General features: G+C 48.9%; 2 protein-coding genes across 4 annotated transcripts in view; one reads left to right on the top strand and one right to left on the bottom strand.

The window, feature by feature from the left end:
- GSG1 (germ cell associated 1) lies at positions 1 to 16,951 on the top strand. 3 transcript variants are annotated; one of them, XM_081821261.1, is made up of 6 exons: positions 1 to 177; positions 10,008 to 10,326; positions 11,578 to 11,625; positions 12,533 to 12,685; positions 13,310 to 13,421; positions 15,777 to 16,951. In XM_081821261.1, exons 1-6 carry the CDS (start codon positions 130 to 132, stop codon positions 16,120 to 16,122), a joined length of 1,026 nt encoding a protein of 341 aa, XP_081677387.1. In that variant the 5' UTR covers positions 1 to 129; the 3' UTR covers positions 16,123 to 16,951. The 3 variants fall into 3 exon arrangements, with proteins under 3 accessions (XP_081677387.1, XP_081677386.1, XP_030875379.2); XM_081821260.1 differs by having other exon boundaries at positions 11,578 to 11,748; XM_031019519.2 differs by lacking the exon at positions 1 to 177 and adding an exon at positions 1,441 to 1,621 and having other exon boundaries at positions 11,578 to 11,748.
- Positions 16,942 to 22,698, bottom strand: part of FAM234B (family with sequence similarity 234 member B) — a 34,329-nt gene continuing 28,572 nt past the window's right edge. The window contains exons 11-13 of the mRNA XM_006749102.3: positions 20,945 to 21,062; positions 20,044 to 20,264; positions 16,942 to 19,442 (exon numbers count right to left, since the gene is read on the bottom strand). Of these exons, the coding sequence (XP_006749165.2) occupies positions 19,437 to 19,442; positions 20,044 to 20,264; positions 20,945 to 21,062 (345 nt within the window). The 3' untranslated portion in view covers positions 16,942 to 19,436. The remainder of the gene's footprint in view (positions 19,443 to 20,043; positions 20,265 to 20,944; positions 21,063 to 22,698) is intronic.

Here is a 22,698-nt window from a genome sequence, read left to right as displayed (position 1 = left end):
ACCACCCCACCCCTCTGCTGGCAAGAGGGGGCCTGATTCATCTTCCAGCCAGATACGCATTCCACGCAACCAGCTAAGACCGAGCAGAAGAGGAACTGAAACACCTTTGTCTCAGAGCTTCAAAAGTGAATGAGCAATCCCTCTCAACTGACTCAAAATGTTTGTCTCACCCAGAAGGTAGGTACCCCACTTTTTTTTAAGTTTTTATTGACATTCCAGTGAACACACAGTGTAATACTAGTTTCAGGCATACAATGTTAGATTTGTAATACAGGTTATACAAATGCACCGCTTTATTTCACATGTTCACGGTAAGGAACTGGAGAACACACTGTAGGATTATACAAAAGGGAATAGAAATCTGTTACTCAAGCCCCATTTTTATTGATAAACCTGGTGATGTCCAAACCTCGACCTTCTGTTTTCATCTTCTTCCACTAACCTTTCATTTCCTCCTCGTTTGCCTCTTCATCTGACTTTTCCTTGCTGCTCCCAGGACTGCTTAGAGCCCTCTAGTTCTCCTTTCTCCCCTCCCATCTGTATGATTCCTGTTGCCAAAATCTGGTTCCTGGTAAAAGGCCCCGTGGCTGGGGCAACCCCAGAGCTGTGTATGACTCTAATGAACTGGAAGAGCAGATATTAAGTTCTCTGCCAGACAAAGGTGAGGCACCCCCAGGGTCCTGCCGGTAGCCAGCTCTGATCTGGAATCTACTGGAACTAAGGAGGACACAACCTCAGTTGTGCTCGTTCCCCTTTCTGGTCTTAGAGAATCTGGGAGAATCTGCAGGGATCCTTCCAGATCCAGAAAGACCCTCAGTCAGCAAAAGATGTTTGGCTTGTTTAGAACCCACATCTGGAAATGACTTGCCTCTCATCTGAGATAGTTGAGAATGGCCAACTTTCAGCCCAAAGGGTTACTAGAAAAGCAAATGTTGTTCATTTCTTGCACTTCTTGCCTTTCTCCGGAGAGAAAAATGAAGCTTACAATTAGGCAGGGAAATAAAACACACAAGCACGCACTCACGCACACAGAGCAACGTGGTGTGCTGTTCATTGTCTAGATGCTAGGGATCACAGGAGACAGGATAGCACCCAAAGTGAATAGATCATAAATAGGAGAACCCACAGAAATGGGTAAGAACATGATAGAAAAAGCCAAGCATAGTAAATTTTATTTTTTTATTATTGATTTAGGAGGAGAGACAGAGGGAATATGGGAGGGTTTATCAGTATATATCTGAAGTATAAAACACACTTAATCCATTGTGCCGTTCTGTGTGAGTTTCCATAATCTGACCCGCAATCCCTGCCTTTTGCTGAAGTGTGTGCACCTCCCCTTTCCTGACTGGCAGCCTGGGGATGAATCAAGAGGTTTTGAATATAGACTCCACCATTTGCGAGCCTTGTGGCCTTGAGCGAGTCAAATGCTCCCTCTAGAACGGAGTCGCCACCCCTCCCTGAGGCTGATTGTGAGGACTGCCTGAAGAGCCTAGCATGGCGTCTGGAACACGGCCCGTTCCCTCCTCCCCCTCCTTCCTTTACACTTTCCCCGCTGCCTCCTGGTCTTCACAGCAGAACTGTGAAGGACTACTTTCTCCTAATTTACTCCTGAATCACTCAGGTAGGTTACGTAACTTGGCCAAAATCATCAGTCCAGTCGTGGGTGGAGTTGGGACTAGAACCCAGATCAGTTGAGGACTCGTGGTCTCTAGGTTTCTCTCTCGGAGCCACGAAACAAGGCTAAGACTTAGACCAGGACAGGGATCTGCACCCTTAGGGGAAGGGCGGGGGCTGGGAAATGCCTGACTTTTGGGTTCCAGGGCAACCCGCACCTCCTGACCCTCAGGCCCAGAGGCTGGGTGTGAGAAGCTGATCAGATGACCGACTCGTCTCTGCCCTCCCTCTGCCAAGCCTCGCCAGGGCAGCCGGCCATCAGGCCCCGGCCCCGGGGCTCGGCCTCCCTCCGGCCGGCTCCTTCTCTCGGTAGGGCCCCTGGGCCTCGGCTCTCAGCAGACGCCGGAGCCGGGAGAGGAAGCCAGGGCCCCACTGCCCGCCCCACCCGCTCGCGGAGTCCCAGGCGCGGGGCCGCTAGGGCGGGGCCTCGCCAAACAATTCAAAACACGCCCTGCGCCCGTCGCCGTGGCAACGCGCGCCCGCTGCTAGGCGACCGGGGCGCCGTAGTAAACCGGGGGCGGGCGTGTTACTCACGAAGGGAGGGGGCCGAGGGGAGCCGGCGGGGACTCGGCTGGGCTCGGGCACCGCGACAGTCGGGGAGGGGTAGGGGGAGAGAGCAGGAAAAGAACGGACGGGATGGGGGGGGCGCACGCGGAATGGAAATGGGGCAGCCCAGCTCGGCGCCCTGAGCACCCCTGGAGAGGCGAGAGCTCCCGTTAGGCCCCCCTCCCCGCTTGGTCCCCAAGATCCCCCAGCCCCAGCAGGCCCCGAGGGCTCGGTCACCCGCGCGTGAGCGATTGCCGCACAGGATGTGCAGATGTGGCTGCCCCTCTGATTCACTCCAGCTGCTTGGGGCAGGGAAGAAAGGCGGCTTCCTCTCCTGGAAATGCCTGCATTAGCAAAAGCCCTCTAACAATTCCACTAACAGCGGAAAGGGAAAGGCGACAGAGAGGAGAGGCCCCAAAGTGCTTTTCTTCAGTCTTTCCCGCGGAACAGAAGTAGAAGTGTTCCCAGAACTCCTGACCCATGTTAGAAAGAAAGGAGTCGTTCTTGTTCTACACGCCTCTGTTTGGGGGCCCTGTGGACATGAAACACTGTTGCAGTGGAGGTTAACCTGAAAGCCCAGAAATCCCAGAGCTGAGTGTCCCATACTGGTGTTAATATTTTGGACACTCAGCATGGGCATTTTTGTGGCATTACTCTACCCTTCCGGGCTGGGAGGAAGATCAAAATGTGTGAAGACCTTCCTTACCTTCATCAGTGAATGAGTCAAACATGAGGCACTGAAGCAAAAATTATGGAGCTGGAAAATCTCAGATGGTTCGAGATAGGTCATCCAAAGGGTTCTAATCAGTAGGGAATCCTGGAGCTTGGGAAAGGAACGTGGCATTTCCAATCTGTCACTGGCTTTTAAGCAATCTGTTTGTATCCTGGTCTCTGTGAACTAAAGATAATACTCGTTCATGAGATCATTGCTGTTTTCTGGGCTTCGCTCATCAAAAAACAGGAATGTTTCCACAGGTGGGAGGAAATGTATTGGCAGAGGATCTGTTCGATGTGCATCTGTGTAGAAAGGCACAGGGTGTGTCTGTGGATCTGCGGACCTTCTGCCTTCTACCTTCTCACTGCTCTTATGTGGGTGAATCAGGAGAATTGCTGTGTCCTTTAACACTTTTCTCTATTCACATCTTCTCTTCACTCATAGGCTTCTTAATTGTATTCTGAGCCTGGTTTCCATTACAAACTTCATTCACTCATTCCTGCATGTTAGAAAGTGCTAGGCTCTGCAGATCAACCATGAGTAAAACACAGCTGCTCCTGTAGCTAGCAGCTTCCATGTTCTGGGCTGCATGAGAAAGGCACACAGTGGAACATGCAGGAACAAAGAGCAGGGGCCCGGAGATCAGAGCCAGGGACAGCAGAAACACTCACGTCCCACTCCAGCTTTTTGAGTGCTGAGTAATAGAAAGGAATTAGTTATGAGGCATGGGTCAGAAATCTGACTCCAGGGCAAAGGACAGAGATACTACTGCTGGGGGGCGGGGCAGGGGGGGCTGCAAACGAACCTATTTTAGGAGAAAATGCCTCTATTGATAATGGGAAAAAAACAAACTAACAAACCCCAAATCCTTTCGCCCCAGGCTTTGCCATGAGGCAAGTGCTATGCCAAACGAATCTGCTCTGGCTCAGCATTCTTACCCATTATTTTAATCACGTCTAATCTACCGTGTATTCACAAAGTAATAAATTGGATTCCTGTTTACAAACTTTGTGTGGGTGTCCCAAGACCACTGTTTCTCTTTGTGTATGCTTAGTAAATATGATTTGGTACAGTGCAGGGTATAGTCACTGAGGACCCTGGCAAGCACAGGTTAGTACCAGGCCTTGGCTTTGTGATGTCAGAAACGCTGAGTCACATATATGTCCGGGGGCGGGGAATCATCCTGACATGGTAACAGTCCAGCGTACCAAAATTAAATACTGTTTCGAGATACGGAATCTTTGTGTCTGGCCTGAGTCATGAGCTTCTGAGCCCAACCTAATTATATTCATGTTGCATTGACTAGCAATTGCTTTTTCTGTTCTAAGGGAGGAAAGAGAAGAAGGAAAAAATATAAACATACCTAAATTATAACGAAAGGAAGTGAGTGGGATGCCAGGCAGAGAAACTCATGTTTCATCAAAAAAAAAAAGGAAATTAGACATTGTGGCATAGGGTCCATGGTGACAGGGGGTGTCCTCAAGATGGATCACGGCTAATAGCCGGCCAGCCAGCCCAGCCATGCAAAACGCACGGCCTCTGAAGGGATAGATTCAGGCTTTGGGGAGGCCTCAAATAATATAACTTCGGAGGCTCTCTTTAAGAAAACTAATACAAAGTGATGAGTACGTAAGGGTCTTGGAAGGGGTCCGAGTCAGTGAGAGACCCCAAAGCTGCTTCACTTTCAATCTACCTCCAGGCCTCCTCATATAACGTCAAGACTCTGCCACTCCCATCCCCTTTTCCCCGGAGAAGGCAAATTTCAGCCTATTAAGGCACAGAGGGTGCAGTTTATGAGCAGAGGCAATAAAAACCAAAGACATCAGACTGTGCCAAACGGTGACTCAAGCGGGATATGAGAAGTGTCTGCAAGTATTTGAGGGGTGTAAACACAGAGAAGGGAAAAGAATTGTTCACTGTTGTGGGGTGGAAAGGGAATGAGGATACGATTCAATAAAGAAAAATGTGCACAGTACCCCTCAGGAAGCATTGGCTGACTCTATTTTCTGATACCGTGGAGTTGTATTTCCCAGGGGAAGTATTTGAGGATCTATGAGTCACTGAAAACTGGAACCGGTCACGAAAAATGTGCTACAGGAAATAATCCTACAAGATGTCCTCGAGGGAGCGGCTGGATGCTCCCAGAGTTCATTCCGAGCCCTGAATTCCGTAGGGCTGACACAGGCGTTCTATAGATGTGTGAGTGGGGAGGAGGCCGGAGGAAGAAAAAAGAGCCATCCCACGGGGAGGAGCCACCACCTGCACCCACTTTTGCGGACGGGTGGGGGTAGCATGCGCCCAAAGAGGGAAAAATGTAAGGCGATAGCGCCACCCAGCGTCAGGACAGAAGCTGTAGCCCGGAAACCGACAGCCAATCCCAACGTGAAACGTGACTACCAAATTCCTGCTCCCAGGGTGTTATGCTGAGCGAAATAAGTCAATCAGAGAAAGACATGTATCCTATGACCTCACTGATATGAGGAATTCTTAATCTCAGGAAACAAACTGAGGGTTGCTGGAGTGGGGGGTGGGGTGGGAGGGATGGGGTGGCTGGGTGATAGACATTGGGGAGGGTATGTGCTATGGTGAGCGCTGTGAATTGTGCAAGACTGTTGAATCACAGATCTGTACCTCTGGAACAAATAATGCAATATATGTTAAGAAAAAAAAAAAGATAACAGGAGGGGAAGAATGAAGGGGGAAAATCGGAGGGGGAGACGAACCATGAGAGACGATGGACTCTGAAAAACAAACTGAGGGTTCTAGAGGAGAGGGGGTGGGAGGATGGGTTAGCCTGGTGATGGGTATTAAAGAGGGCACATTCTGCATGGAGCACTGGGTGTTATGCACAATGAATCATGGAACACTACATCAAAAACTAATGATGTAATGTATGGTGATTAACATAACAATAAAAATTTTTTTTTAAATTCCTGCTCCCAGCTATGTCTGGATGAATAAAGGGTCGTTCGGGTGATACGGGAATCACGCCTGGGCATAAGCACGTGTGTGTCAAATGTGCGGACACGTCAGTCCTAGAAAAGTAGGAAGTAAGAGCCAGAGAGACTCCTCCGGCTAGAATGTAGACTAATTCCCTCCAAGGAGTGCCCGCCTTTCATTCCCCCAACTAACTGCACAAATACAGAATGGGAAAACCACAACTTGGTTGGTGGCAAATCTGGAATATTCCAGGTGGGGGAGGGCCGGGGCAGAATATGAGGGTTTCATTCAACGTAAGCCCCACGTGAGTCAAACAGGTCATACTTGATTAATTCTCTGGCTCCATATTTTCCAGTTTGTTCAGCTTCTTACTTGTTAAGGTGAAGTGGCAACTTCCAAGCTCTTTACCTGCGGAACCGGAAACCAGAAGTCCATCCCTGGCAATCTACGAAGAGCCTTCTAAAATTACAGATTCCCGGGCCTCACCCCTGCGGTGGAATCTCAGGACGGGGCCCACCCAAGAATCTGAATATTTTCCAAAGTTTCATAGACTGTTGTGAGGCTCAGTGGCGGAACTGGGAACTGCTGCTCCAATAAAGGAGAGACCTCTGAGGACTTACAACCCAGACAGCTATCATGAAATACAGAAAGTATTACGAGAGGGGTACAGTATGGAAGGACAGAGAGAGAGAACTGTTCTCTGGGAGAAAAGAAACATTTCCAAAGGATGAGTGACTTTTACACTAGTTTTGATGAGAGGCAGATCACCAAATAAAGAGACTGAAGACGTTCCAGGTATAAGGAAGAGCATCTGCAAAGGCACGGAGGACCGTCTCAGTATTCCATTGAAGGGACGTTGTTAATAATCCTTACGATGCTAACTGGAAGGTGGAGACCACCCATGACACAAGGAAGCAATTTCAAACCCATGGCTCTATGAGGCCCTGACACTGCAGAGAATAACTTATTAAAAGGATGAAGGGGCGCCTGGGTGGCTCAGTTGGTTAAGAATTGGCCCTCGGCTCAGGTCACGATCCCGGGGTCCTGGGATCGAGCCCCGCATCGGGCTCCCTGCTCCTCCCCTTGGCTTGTCCTCTCTGGCTCACTCTCTCAAATGAATAAATTTAAAAATCTTTAAAAAATCTTAAAAAAAAAAAAAAGGGATGGAAACCCCTACACAAAGTAATGGTAACCCTGTAATATTTTCTGTATCTGCCATAAAATCAAGCCCAAGCCATTCACACCAGCTTCCTAGGGAATGGCAGTTAGGTGGAAACTGAATCTTCACTTAACTTTTTAGAGAAACTTCCTCTGTAAATACAGGTCCTTGCTTCTTTGTGTTTAATCCCTGATCCCCATTGGCAAGCTCTCCTGTGTAATCTTCCAGAACAGCTGGGCCATGATTGCATTGTCAATTATTAAATGCCCAAGTTCCCTGCAAGGCAGCATTTAATCATGAGGCACTCCAAAAAAATAGGAGATAGAAGAGGAGGGACAGGAAGGGAGGCAGGAGGGTGGGAAGGCAGTTTCATTCTGTCAACATTAAACCAAGGGGATTTGGGGCACAGATGTCATCCTACAGTCCTTCCTGACAAGCTGCAAGACGCTGACCGCGGCCAAGGTAACCAGCTTCCCCCTCTTACTGCTCAGAACATACATTGCAAAGCCCATTTTGCACTTGATTAAGAGCTGTGCCTGTCTCATCAATTTGTTGTCTATGCTAATTCTGTGTTTGTCTGTTAACCTATGTTGATGGAAGAATTAGTGACATTTTGGCCCCTGTGCATTTCCTATCGTTCTGAGCTGGAGTGTCTGCGAAGCCACTCTCTGTCACTTTTCTAGAGAGTAAAGAGTCACCTTGGCATGGGGCTTGTCAGCATAGGCAAAGATACAACTTTTCTTATGGCTGCTACTTCTCCATGATCTCTGCAAAATTAGACTTGGTCTTGCGATTCAAGAGGCTATCTGGATCCTGGAGAGAAAAGGCATGTTTAGGGAGAAATAAAACACATGATGAAGGGCACAGTACTGTAAGTGTTGAAGATGATTCTTGAAAAGGCTCTTGAATGAATTCCCATTCAACTGTCAGATAATTCTTGAATGAGGCTCCTTGTGTCTGCCCTTGGTTGGACACTCCTTCTGGAAGCAGCCTCTTTGAGCTTCATTCCAAGCTCTTTTTCATCCTTTGTTTCTCAAATCACTTCTTCTTTAAATTGGTTATCACCTTGGTGCGGGGTTCCTTATTCTTATCTGTGAATAATCTGCAGAATAACTTATAAATATGCATAACTTGAAACGAATTGAGGGTAGAGTAAAAATCTGATGTGATAGTAGACAAATTTCCAACCCGTATTAAATTGAAAATGAAGTTTTGAAAATGTAGAATTGCCTAAATCATTAGTTCGATCTTTATACAGAATGATTAATGAAGACGTTTTACCTGGAAGTCCATTCCCTGTTCAAGCAATGGATATGAAAATAATTAGAAAGAATAACTTATAGTAATGGAACAATGGCTAAAACCAATAGGATTTTCACAACTAAAAGCAAGATGGAAACATTCTTTTGGGGGGACAGGGGCAGTGTGTGACTTCCATACCAGGTAATAGAAGCTCTTTCTTCACTCCAGATGCTGTGGTTTTCAGTCTTTACCAAGGTCACCCAGAGTCCTGCACAGACTGACAATTTTGGTGGATTTAATTTGTTGAGTGCTTTTTAAAAAATCGTATTAGCAGATTGCTTTCCAGAAGTTGTTTTATCATATGTCCTATATATTGATTTTTATATGCATATGAACCTTGTATACTTCTTATGGCCATAAATAATCTGCACTTTGTCTGTGGTATGCACTGTTTTAGTCCCTGGAAATTCTGAAGAACAAACTGCTATATTTCTAAGATAAAGTTCCCTGTTAAATGTAGAAAATGTTAAGCAGATTTATGGGCCTGTCCCATTTAGCTATGGTTTTATTTACATTTCTTAAGCTAAGCAGATTTAGGTCTGATTAATTCTGATATGAGAGATCCCCTGGAAAGCTCAAGATGGTTTACTTTAAGAAGCATCTGTCAGCAACTAAATATGGGTTTCTTTTCCCTTCGGTACGTATTAATATAACAGTATAAACTGCTCTGTAACACAAAGTGCAAGACCTGGCAGATTTCTTTATTTTTCTAAAGCTCAGTCGGGCTCCAAGCCACCACTCACCAAGGTTGAAACATCTAATACTGGTCATTCTTCAGCTGGCTCTCCTCTTCTCTTAGGCTAAAAATGACGGGGAGGTTGGGGGCTCCCGCCAGAGCCACGCTGTCCCCTCTGTGAGTCAGGTACCACAGCTGCATCAAGCAGTGGAGATGCCCCTCCAGGTCCCTCTCCATGACCACCACACTTGGTGTCCAGTCTCCGTGGGCGCCACACAGCCCCCTCCCATTTGAGATTCTGTCCTCTCTGAGGTAGTGTCTGAAAGCTGGGCCCAGATCACCACCTCTCTCAGAACCTACAGCCTCATCTCCCTTCCAAGGGTTTCAACAACCCCACATCCCAGTAGGTCCACTGCCTTCTTTAATCCTGAAAGCCCCAATCCTTGCTGCTCCCCCGCCCCGGGGTGATCCAGTTTAATATTGACTGATAGGCCATATCCTCCTCCACTCTCCTCTCGGAGGAGTCTGTGATACAGAGAAGAGGACACCAAAAAAACTTGCTTTGTTCCAACAACAGATACCTCAGCAAGTCAGTGCTACTACCCTTCACTGAAGACAAAACCAAAAATAATGACCAGTAAGCGCATTAGAGTGGCCCCAATGCTTGTACTCAACTTGATATACACTAGCTCAGTGGCTTAATCACATTCCGCCTGAGGCTATTATCGGGTATTTATTCAGATCATCCTCAATAAGCATTTGAGTAGAATGAGGTCCAGCTTAAATAAACATCATCACCACGGTGTGCCTACTCCCGGCCATTCCTGAAGCTAAGCCTCCACACGCGAGGCTCCGTGGAGAAAGCGCCCGGGGCCGGCGGGGGGCCCGTCACCGTGGAGGAGCGTGGCTTGAGCGCAGGGAGCCGCAGGGAAGGGTGTCCAGATCTCCAAGGAGGTTCTGAAATCAGGCTCTCCACGTGTATTGGTCTGTTACAGATGGAACTCCCGAAGGGCTCCTCTGGCCAACGGACATTCCTATCTGCCCTCCTCAACATGCTATCACTCAGCCTCTCCACAACATCCCTGCTCAGCAACAGCTGGTTTGTGGGCACACAGAAGGTGCCCAAGCCCGTGTGCGGAAAAGGTCTGGCAACCGAGTGCTCTGACATGCCGGTGCCCTTGGATGGGAGCAGCACCAACACATCTTCCCAGGAGGTGGTGCAATATGGCTGGGAGGCTGGGGATGACCGCTTCTCCTTCCATACCTTCTGGAGTGGCATGTGGCTATCCTGTGAGGAAACTGTGGAAGAACCAGGTAGGTTCGTCAGCCCAGCTGCCCGCTCTCTTCCCCCCAGGGAACTTAACACGGGCAAAGAGCCAGTGGGAAGCATACAGCACTCCCCACACCCCAGCGGGCCTCCCCGCCAGGCTCAGCATCTCCCACCTCTGTATCCCGTCCCTTCTCCCTCGGACTTCCTTTTAATAAGACCCAAAAGTCCATCTGGCTTTTCCAAACCTCCTGTCTAGCAGCCACTGCTGGTTTAAAATCGCGCCATCCTTAAAGGGTCTCATTTCGACTTGTAACATCACGAGAATTCCCCCTCTAGCGAGTTAGGATTGCTGTTTGGAGACCAAATGAGGAGAGAGGATTCTTAAAGAAAATGCCCTGGCTCTGCCCAGCTGTGAGCTCAGATGCGCCGCTTCCTCTCTACAGAGCTTGATTTTCTCACTGGCGAGATGAAAGGGTCTGAGTAGATCCCCTGTGGAGCCCCTTCCTGCCCCACCCCACCAACAGGGTTTTCTTGCTCTAAGTATGACCATTACAATTTACAAGGTAGGGGAACTGAAGCCGGAGGAGGGTAACTAGGTGGAGTAAGGCCACCCTTGACCTCCCAGGTCTCCTGCAGCTTGGTGGTGCGTACTGGCAAAGCGGGGTCCTGCGTCACTGTGCATTCCTAACTTGTGTTCCTCGGCTTAGGAGCAGCTGGCCTAGGGACAGCCCTCCTCCCTGCTCAAAGCATCAGACATCACCTGGTAGTGATGTTTTCCTAAAGCCCAGAATCCAGTACAATTAACCTGTTTCTCCCGATTTGGGCCAAGGGAAAAAGGAGATGGAAGAGGATTATAAATGTATGTGTGTGTTTATGTGTGTTATTAACGTGCCATTTAGCACAGCTCCGACCCCAGCCCCAGAAACAATTGCGAGCCATTCAGACCAGTAGTACGGTGGCAGCAAAAGGTGCTGGTTAACATTAGGCTTGTTAACCCTCCCTGACCTGAGAAGCGGGAACATTTCCCCGCGGAAGCCGTCTCAGGCTCACGTCCTCTTCTTCACTGTCAGGAACTGGGGACGGAGAAATGGATCCTGAGTGACTCTTGCCTAGGTCATGCATCCATCTATCCATCCATGAGGCCTTCCTTCCTGCTTTCAGAGAGAGGCGTCTAGGGCCTATCTGCTGCGTGCTGGGCACGCACTGGTCCGAGCCAAGGGAGGGGGGTCGCACCAGGTGTGGGACGGGGGGACGTTTTCATCTGCCCCTGAAGTCATACCTTGTCTGTGTTTCAGGGGAGAGGTGCCGAACTTTCAATGAACTCACACCACCAACCCAGAGAGGTGAGAAAGGACTACTGGAGTTTGCCACGTTGCAAGGCCCACGTCACCCCACTCTCCGATTTGGAGGGAAGCGGTTGATGGAGAAGGCTTTCCTCCCCCACCCTCCCTTGGGGCTTGTGGCAAGTATGTGGGTTTGATCACCAATTTAGCCGCCATTGACTTGGACCTCTCTGGCCCAACAGTGCTCTCTACACTGTACTCTGATCTTCTTTTCTCTTCTTCTGAGCCCCACGGGGTGACCCACATTCCCTCCAGAGCTGCCTCTCATTCATATGCAGGAATGCAAACAAAGGACAGCAGGGACAAATAAAGTTCACAAATAGAAAACCACCAACAGCTCTAACCTCCTCTTGTTGCCAAGTAACCATGCTGAAAAGCTTAGAGGAAAAAAAAAAGAAAAGAAAAGCTTAGAGGTGTTTTTTTCCCTCCAATATGTATATATTTTTTAAATAAAATATATGTATATATTTTTAATAGAAGGGAGTGAAACTGAAAAGGGAGGGAGAAAGGAACCGAAGTGATTGCTCCAAAATTCAATAAAGAAAAAGGGAACAAAAATGACCCACAGCAAAGTCATGCCCCTGCAAGATTGGGTGACAGGTGATTTCCTCTTGAATTGCCCCAACGGTATTTCCAGTCAATCAAGATTACTTGATTCCTTATGGGGTACCGAGCAGAGAGCAGTGAGCGCAGGGGCGACAGCAAAGGACCCAAAGGAGGGAAAGCTCCCAGCTGGTGCCAACTCTGTCCCCTTCTCTGACTCTGGGAGGCTTTCCCTTCTGCCGGGCTCCCTGTGTTCAGTCCTGTAACATGTCAGGGTGAGGGCTCTTCTTCCTCTGGTTTCTTTTTTCTTTTTTCTTTTTTTCTTTATACTTGAATTTTATTTTCTTCCTCTGGTTTCTAACAGAGATCCTATGGTTATCAGTGGGAGCCCACTTCTCGTCCATCGGACTTGAATTCGTCAGCTTCCTCCTGCTACTAATGGACCTGCTGTTCACCGGGAACCCAGGCTGCGGGCTCAAGCTGAGCGCCTTCGCTGCCATTTCCTCCGTCCTGTCGGGTGCGTGCCGCCCAGGCTGGAGCGGGTGGGGAGCCTCGCCACCTTGGGGCGCCTCTGGTGGGTGCGTGTGTCTGTCCAGAGGCAGGGTCAAGAATGGAGGGATGAGAGCCGTTGCAGGGGTCTTGGAGTTGGAATGAAATTTTCTATTAGATCATTATGTACTTGGCAAAATGATTTCTCTCTAGGTTCTTTTTATTTGCAAGCTTTCTCAGTATGTGAAATACAGTTTGGCTTACTTTTCAGTTGCACTTACACACAGCTTTTTAAGACTCCATCGGATCAAGCAGGAGTAAGAGATGCAGATATAAAAATAGATCAAGAATAAAGCTCGTGTTGAGGACATGGGTGGGAAGAAGTAAAAGGCCCTAAGTGCAGCATTGACTCAGAAACTTTTTCCATAGCTCGCCACCTAAAGCCTGGGGCAACCTTTTGCAAAGCTCTGCGTTCAAGAAGCCCCCGTCGCAGATCAGTGTCCCCGGAAATGTGGGGGGCAGATGGGTAATGGAGCATCTCCACGTAGGCTGTACCTGATGCAAAATGAGGAGGTTGCTCCAAACCCATACTCCCTGTAGCTGGCAAATCCAGCCTCTCTCTAAGGGCACCGCCTTTCTGTTCCCTCTATAGGCCTTCTGGGAATGGTGGCCCATATGGTGTATTCACAAGTCTTCCAGGCAACTGCAAACTTGGGTCCAGAAGACTGGAGGCCACATGCTTGGAATTATGGCTGGGCCTTCTAGTAAGTGCTTACCATCTCCTGAGCCTTCTAGCCCCTCCCCAGCCAACCTGCATTAGATGTGCTGCCCTCAACTAGGTGCTTGCTCGGGTGTCCTTCTGCCTTCTCTTCATCCCTCATCCCGGGAGTCTATTGACCAGAGAGCTGGACCATCAGGCCACCCCTGTTCTTTCCCCACCTCCTGTGGAGGCACAGAGAGGATTCTTCCAGCTTGTTTTGTCCAGTTTTCCTAATGATACAGCTGTTGCGTGATTCCCTTGGGAAACGAGACTGATTTTGTGTGGCTTATGCAAGTGATGCTCCGTATTTTATTTATTTATTTTTTTTTTTTTTTTTTTTTAAGATTTTATTTATTTATTTGACAGAGACAGAGATAGCAAGAGCAGGAACACAAGCGGGGTTGGCGGTGGGAGAGGGAGAAGCAGGCTTCCCGCCGAGCAGGGAGCCCGATGTGGGGCTCGATCCCAGGACCCTGGGATCATGACCTGAGCCGAAGGCAGATGCCCAACGACTGAGCCACTCAGGCGCCGATGCTCTGTATTTTATACATTTTATGATTCAAGGTATTGGCGGACCGAGAAATGAAGAATTAGCCTTGAGATTTGGTTGGAATTCCATCCCCTGTGAATGGCTGACTCTTCTCCTATAACATAGAGTCACTTCTTCCTACTTCTGCTCTTATTCCATCCCACTGTGTGAGAAATAAAACCTCCCCTACCAGTCATTCCCTAACCCTTAGAGAACTAAGGGGTCAGTTATTTTTGATTTCTCTTAAGAAGAGAGAAGCAGCAACCATGACAAACACATTCGAAGCAAATATCCCCTCTGTTTTAAGAGTTCCTCCCTTCCTGCCCTGAGGAACACGCTCTGTTCACTGCACACGTGCCACCTTGGGCCTGCATTTCGGTCTAGAGTCAGTGCGAAGTACTTTACCAGGGCTGGAAACACACGGCACTGGGCTCCAGTTTCCATGCTGACGGAGGCAGTCTGGAAGCCTATCCATGTCTGTTAGGAGATCCTATCCCCTTGTCTCATGATAGAACATGTGCTATTGGATTCGGGCGTCTTTGGGCTATTCCAAAACCAGCCCCCAGAGCTTATGTTCCAGACACACGGTTTTGCACCTTTTGTCTTTCTTTAAGCCGTTGTTGACATGACACCGGCAGAGCTCAGGCTACCCCACTCCCAGCCGAAGCATCCCCAGCCTGAGTCGGCTGAGTCTGTCAGGGGCAGCAGATAGGAACATGCAGCGCCAGCGTGTGGCCTGGCTTTACCCATCACCTGACCTCACGAAATTCCTAACCTCACACAACTTCCTGTTTCCTGGGCTTCCCAGAATCATGGGGAGATTTAGGGGTTGACTTTCCAAGTTTTTAGGAATGCGTTTGATATAGTTCCCTGGTGGTTTGTTTTGTTTTGTATTTTCTTTGTTGAATCCATCCAGCTTCTCTTAAATCTCCAGCTTCTCTTCCATGCATTTTAAACTCCCGTAAGCCAAGAACTGCACTGTTTTCCCAAGGGGCAAATTCCGCTGGTACAACGTATAATACCTCCAGGTTTGTAGTGAGTGTTGCCTGAACGAATGACATGCAGAGGCTCAACTTTGTGGCCCCTAAGATAGCCAAAAACCTCACAACAGAAGAAGATGGAAGAGGAATGATCGCTCCTAGCATCTGATCTGAGTGAAGGAAAATCGTGGGCAGGGTGTGTGTGTGTGTTATGTGTGTGTGTTGGGTGGGTGTGGGGTGCTGCACTGGGCTACGTCCACTCTATACAGCTGAGCTATCGGTCTGTGAATCTTGGCAGATCACAAGGGTAACTGCAGGTGGGGAAACCATAGTCCAGAAAATTGTATGTGTGTGCGCGCGTGTTCTATGTACACAGAAAAGGCACACCAGGAATGAAAGAGCAGAGCGCTGACAGCTAATCGATCCCGTGAAAACCAGTCTGCTAAACTCCTAGTCTGACTTGCAACACTACAAGAGTCGTTCTCTTTGACTGCAAAACATTCAGAACATATCCTACTAAGCCAGACCGAATTCAGGCCTCTGGCCCACAGTGCTTTCCCCGCAGCACGGCGGAAGGGAACACGCGCCGGTCCCTGAATCCCTAAGCGGCATCAGCCTAGTTTACTAGTAGGAAGCGGTCGTGTTTTTCTCTCAAACCTGGACGTAGGTCAGATTCTTTTTTTTTTTTTTAAAGATTTTATTTATTTATTCATGAGAGACAGAGAGAGAGGCAGAGGGAGCAGCAGGCTCCCAAGGAGCAGGGAGCCCGATGCGGGGCTCGATCCCGGGACTCCGGGATCATGCGTGGGTCAGATTCTGACCGTCCCATTTTGCTGTTGTTCATCCCCAGCACGGCCTGGCTTTCCTTCACCGGCTGCATGGCATCAGCGGTCACCACCTTCAACACATACACCCAGCTGGTGCTGGAGTTCAAGTGCAAGCACAGTAGGAGCTTCCGAGGAAAGCTGCGTTGCCTGCCGCACCACCAGCAGTGCTTCCTTGAGCGGCCGTCCTGTGCAGCCCCCACGGGCCGTCCCCTGACCAGCTACCACCAGCACCACCCTCAGCCCGTCCGCTCAGGCTCTGAAGGAGCTGACTTCTACTCAGGGCTACACCACAAGGGATTTCGGCAAGAACCCAGCCGGAGGCTAAAGGAAGAGGTGGCTGGGTCATCCGCAGAGGAAGAACTGTGTTAGAAGTAGCCAGGTTTAGAGGGCAGGCGGAACCCAACCTCCCATGTTCATTTGCGGTCAACATGTACTGAAGCCAGAGTCTGTCTCTCGAGCATGGTTTTCACAGGTTCAGGACAAGCCTATCTAAAGTGCAGGTCCAAAGGGGTGCATGCCAGGGCACCACTGCCCCTCTTCCTTCCCAGCGCTTCCCTTCCCTTCCCATGTCTCGTTTCGCCACCCCCCATCCCGTGTTCAGAATCACCCCCTCTCCTTTACCGATGGCTTGTTATGCGCCACGCTCCGGGCTCAGCAGCGGAGACAAAAAAGAGAAGTAGAATCCAGTTCCTGCCCTTTAGGGGCTTCTCCATCTGGCCCTCTATCTGGGATTTGGAGGAATGCAGGCGGGCAACTCAACAGCCGTCCATGGTGGCTCAGCCTTCCCTGGTGCACTTGACTTTTCCTAGAAGTCATAGAATGGAAGACAAAGAGGCCCTCCTGGGACCTTGGGCATGTAGGACCGATGTCCTCCACACTGCCTATTACAGTGTCCCACACCCACATGGTATGGACCCAATGGAAGTTTAAATATTAATCTAGAAGCCACCAGGGGACTAGTACACATGAGAAGGCCCCCACAGCATGCAGGGACAGGTCCACTTCCAGAAATGGTCCACTGTAGTTATTCGTAGGGGATTTATGGTAAGGGACACTTCCGCAATGAACAAGGCCACGGCATACACTCCCCTCTGGATCCCCAACTCACCCACCCACCTGTTCTTCCTCTTTTCCATAAGGGAAAACAAACCATGGCGATGGCTAAGAAGAATGAGAATGACACACAAGTGTGTTTCCTATACATAGTATTTATTTGTTCTCCAACAATTCACATTTTAAATAGTGCTTCCTGACAATATACCAGCTGGCTCTTCTGTAGTATGGACAATAAAAGTAGCAATTCACATTCAAGGGGGTTGGTATCGGCATACCCGACTGGGAGGGGGAGTAGAGAGAATCTGGGGGTTGGGAGGATGCTGTCTAGGGTGGAAGGGGCTATAAGGATAGCAAGGAGGAGAGCTTGGGAGAAGGAAGATCCTTATACCTGCACGAGTCACTGCTATCCCTAAGTGGCAGTCACACTGGCCTTGCTTGAGTGGGGGAAGGAAGGAGCTCTTCCTATCTTAGAGGTCCGGCTGGGTGGGTGCCTACCAGGAGAAGGGAGTGTCGGGACACACCTGACAGGCTAGCACCCACGCTGGACAGATGAAGCTTCCGCAATCCTCGGCCACCATTCCAACCCTCTACCCTGGCTGCAGGAGGGAGGAGAAACCTAGAGCCTGTCCCGTGTCTGGCAAAAATGGATTCAAACTTCTGAGAGTCAAAACAATCTATGTTAAGTTAGTTTGTAAACACACCATGAAGAATTTAGGGACTGATGCTCTTCTAGCTTCCTCTTATTTCTGGGACTCACCCGGTATAGACACCATCTTCTACCCAAAAAGATGCCCCCCCCCCCCCCCCCCCCCCCCCGCAAGACCAGGCCCTTGGTAAACGACTTTGCATTTTACTCCTCTACATGGTGAAGAACGAGGGTGAGACGTAGATGGCTCAGCCCCGGCCACAGGACCACAAGTCAATTTTTAGCTCTTCAGTCAACTATAAATTAGTCCTTAGAGTCCTCTACTAGGCTAAACAAGATCCTAGGCTTTTCTACCCGAGCAGATGCAAACTCTAGAAGTGAATCTAAAATCATCCCTATTCTCTTGGGTATCCTCTAATTGTTCCCCCAAGTTTACAGAGTTTCCCAAAGTGTTGAAACCAAATTTGCTTTCAGGGTCTTAAGGCAAGGGGGTGCCCAGAAACCTGGCAGGCCAATCTGCTATTGCTACCAATATGTTATGTCACAATGCCTACCATTGGGCAAATAATACACATCCCTTCAAAACTGGGATCCCTAAATTTCTGTAATCTCTAAATTTTTCTGGACTCCCTTTACTAAAACAAGCTAAAAAGATACAAGCCCAAGTAAAGACAGAACCTGAGTTGCACTCGGGTATGACCTATCAAAATTATTCAAGAAGAAAAGCAGTTCTCCACCAGCTAACGTGGGATTTTCTGCTATATAAACAATGACCTAGAAGTTTAGGAGAGAACTTAATAGAAGCAACATTTATGGAAGAAGGGAGAAGCAAGCATTGGAGATAATTCTAAAGAACTCAACCAATTATAAAAGAGTATTTACAAAGGAATTTTCTCAAAATACCGTGTTTTCCAAGGCTCTACAAGGAAGGAGATGTGCAGGCAAAATGGCTGCTTACGGGATTCAAGGAGCAAGAATAAAAATCCAGAAACAGCTTGCTCTCATGCAAGCAAAGCAAAAATACCTCTGAATAAGAGAGGGCAAATGAGAGGCAGGATGGAGGACGGCCCACAGGAGATGCCAGGAGACCAAGAGAGCAAAGTGGAGATGAGGCCGGGATAAGCTACCTGGCTGAATGGTTCCTGACTTCACAGAGCCAGGGCAGCGCGCACACGAGCGCTTCAGAAGTCACTGCAGGGAAAAGGCCATGCTGGCCAGGCCAATCAGGACCCCGAAATGCCACACGGACCACGCAGAGGCTGCTCACAAACTCTGATGCTCTTGCTCCCCTTCTGACAGGAATGTGGTGGCGCTCATGGTCACCGAGTGTGTAGAGATGGAAAGTTCGGGAGGCGGGAGGCTATGGAAGATAAAAGATGGGAATGCGAGGATGGCTCCCTCAGCCTCCCACTGTCTGTGTCTCCCTGCCGCTAGGGTGGGAAGAAGCCAAGGTACGGGCGGTGAGAGAACACGGAGGGAAGGACCAGTGGCCCTGATGAGAGGCAGGGCACTGGAAGTCCTAAGTCTCAAACAAGCCAAGTGTTATCTCAGAAGGACAAGAAACTGGGCCCCTGGAGCTTAGAACAGATCGAGCAACTATGTCATCCCAACACCAACACATACACACAGGTGGCATAATGCAAAACAAAATGTTCCAGGGAAGAACCTCACCGGAATTTCCCAGGAGTTTATAAATTAGACACACAAAAAATAAACGGTAAGAGTCACATTTCCAAACTATCCGTGGAGTGCCTAGAGGGGGTTAATGCAGGGACTGTAAAGGTAGGTCAGATACCCTAGCCAAACGGATGGTGCTGTCATCTGAGAACTCCAACACGCCCTCAAAGTGCTTTGTGACAATCACGCAGAGCCGGTGAAATGAGGTTGAAGTCTTCCTTCTCTCCAAAGAACTGACGTGACGCTGCTGGGAGAGAGACGGTACCACTCTCTTTACTTCTTCTGAGATGGAAGATTCCTCAGACTATATCTAGGCGAAAGAGTGCAGGTATCAGCGACTTTCATTCTTTTCATGACAGAGAAATGGAGGAAACCCAAAGATCAGGCTATTTCTCTACTCTTCTGTCCTTTTGTCTAGCCCCGATAGTTCATAAGTCCTTCCAGAAAGATCCAGGAAGTTTGTTTTTTCCATGACAAACTCTTGAACATTGAACTAGACCACAGTATTTGAGGGCTGGGAGGTTAGCATTTTGAGCAAGATAATCCTTTGGAGTATGTAACTTTCACAAATGTTGCACGATGTTAGCATCTCTAGCCTCCCCCCCGCCCAGAAAATACCGGTCGTATCCACCCCCTCAGTCACTGAGGTAATAGACACCATGACCCCACATTTCCAAGTGTCCCCTAAGGGCGATGGTACCATTCCCAGCTAAAAACAACTGCGTACCATTTCTGAATGGTCATAAAGCACCCTAAGAAAATAGAGCTGCTCTTGAACAACTGGTTCTTGACACCCAGCTAATCAAAAAGGCTCCTACTCCCCGCTGCTTTCTAGAGAACAAAGCTGGGATTGGTGGCCTTTGCCCCAAACCTATAGTAGTAATCAAATATATCTTTCAGAAAAGATTCACCTGGTGGGGAGGATCAACAAACTTTATCCTAGAGAGGAATCTTCGCAGCTCCCCACGGCCGATTTTGGGGGTGGTGTCCTCGAGCTGCACCACCTGGCCTTCCATCAGCGCCCACCGTAGACTAAGCTTGCTGACCACCAGGGCTGCTGGATGGCCTTCGGAGCTTGGCCCCGTTGTCCTGGTAACATAAAAGGCATCTTTCCAGAGGTCGTTAATTCCAACTGAGGAAGGACAAAAACAAGAGCAATTAACGAGGACAGAAAATTTCTGCTAACAGGAGAGTGGCTTGACTCAGCAACTAGCTTCATTCATTCATTTACTCCTCATTAATTCAGACACGAAGTTTATTGAGCTCCTAATAAATGCCTGGCACCGAGCTAGACAGCGTGTGCACAGTGGGGAATGACAGGATGGTGGCCAAGCAGCACATTCCCCTCGGTCTTTAGACCTTTCCTTTTCTGAAGCTGTTTCTGAGAAAGCCCCAAATCAGGAAACGAGGATATGTCAACTGTGGTGACAACAGGGCAGAAAAGCAAGCACAGCGGACTAGAACTTCTGAGACTTCCCAGACTGTCCGTACACGGTCACAGAGGCTATCAGCCTCGCCAGCACTTACTGTGCCTTATCCTTAACACGGGTGTTGTAATAAAAAGGGTCTCAATTCCTAATTACCACTATTCAATGCTCACTGAATAATGTTTTATGCTAATATTGAAAAACAACTCGCTCAGATCCGGTCAGAGGATTCTGCAGGACACACGGGAGGGGCTCAACGTCCCCACCCCCCGCTGTTGTTCGAAGGCACACGTCCCTCCCTCGGTGAGACAAGGGTATGCTCACACACAGCCAGCACACCTTCTCCCCTCATCCGTACGCAGCCCCTACCGTCACTGGGACTCACCCTCGGAAGCCGTCACCATGCCCGTGGCGTTGGCCAGATCCAGAAGGATAGAGGGGAATGCTGGATGCAGGAGGTAAAGGTGGTGAAGGCTGGGTGGCCCAGTTCCTGGGATGACATCCTGACAATGAGAAGCAAGAGGGAAGAACGTAGGTAACTCTGCGTTCCCACATGTGACAGGCCTCCGATGAAAAGGGCAGAGGAGACCGTGGTGATTACTCATTCCTCTCAGATGCTATGACCTGACCCCAACTACAAGCATGCGTTTGAGAGAAACTCCCATATACAAGAGACATATTTCAGAGCGCTCAAAACAGACTAATCACTAACTTCTTCAAACCACTAGGGTAGAAAACGCTTTCTCCCTTATGAGAAGAAAAAAAGAATGGAAATGTGCATGCCCTGGGTGGGTAGGGGGTGGGATCCAAGCCTTCTGCCTGTGGGAGTATCAGAACACTGGGTCATCTCTTGCTTCGTGGTGGGGCTTCATGGACACAAAATGCATTCATGAAAAGACATCTCTCACTGGATATGAAAGCCAATTGCAAGTATCAAGCTAAAATCACAAAAATCTTCTCAGTTCCTGAAACAAACAGAAAACTGTCCAGACAGAAGCAAATCATTAATTATACAACAAAAATTCCAATTCCAAGTGGCAGTCTCCAGAGTCCCAACAGCAGAAGAAATACCCACTGGAACTGCCTTCACCAGCCTGACCCCGGTGCAGGGAGGACGTTCGGCCCTCACACATGCGTGCAGCCCAGCCATGCACGGGTTAGTAAGTGACTGCTCTACCGAGCTCCCCGAGTACCTCCCCCACCCCGGGACCATCCTGGACCCCACCAGTGGAGGAAACGGGAATCCCATTTTCTTAGCATAAGAAGTCCACGAAGTGAGGAGAAACACAGGTGGGACGCTTGCAGCCACACTCCCACCACGTGCCACAAAGCACAAGAGAGCATTTTCCCCATACCCTCAGGATCCCAAACCTGACAGGATTGACCTCTGACTCTGTCCACATGACAAGCAAAGAGCCAAACTCCCTCCTCACTGCCCAGGGAATGGAGCCAAATTCCTTAGCCTGAAAGCCAAGGCCTTACACCATTTAACCCAAATCTGCCTTTTCCAGCCTCTTCCATTATTCACCTGCCCGGCCGAGCTTCAGGAATGTCTGACTGTAACCTCTGATCTGTCTAACCTCTGCCAACCCTACTTCCCCCTGAGACTGTCTAACCATTCTCTGGAGCCCATTTCCACGCGTGAAAACAACCCTTGTCCTTAGATCCCACACCTGAATGCTGCCCCTTTTACGAAAAGCTCCCCAATTGCCCCCGACAAAGTACCCCTCCCTTTGTGCTTCCACCTAAACTTCTTATTTGTGCTTCAATTACAGCATCTGTAACATGCCTTTGTTTTGTGGTGATTTACAGATACTTACATTGGAGAGTCACCTCTTCTAATCCCCTCATTTTATTAAGTGAGGAAACCAGAAGTTAACATGTCAGGTAAACTATCCGTGGGCACTTGTTAGGGCAGGGCAGAGTTAGGACTATAATTGAGATTTTGAGTAAATCTGATCCTCAAAATGAGGGAAAATATTAGCATCTCCATTGATGGATAAAGAGCACGGGGCTCAGAAAAGTTAGGTGGCTTGTCCAAGGGTGCACGGTCGATGAATTCAGGATTCTTCATCCTTCCGGGTCCCCCCAGCATCCAGGGACCATCTGCCTTCTCCGCTAGAGCACCAGCACTGTTTC

Source organism: Leptonychotes weddellii, chromosome 5, assembly GCF_054177405.1.
Source record: "Leptonychotes weddellii isolate Sample4059 chromosome 5, ASM5417740v2, whole genome shotgun sequence".
NCBI classification, from domain to species: Eukaryota; Metazoa; Chordata; class Mammalia; order Carnivora; family Phocidae; genus Leptonychotes; species Leptonychotes weddellii.
Note: the sequence above shows the minus strand (reverse complement) of the source record. Positions and strands in the feature narration are given on the sequence as shown.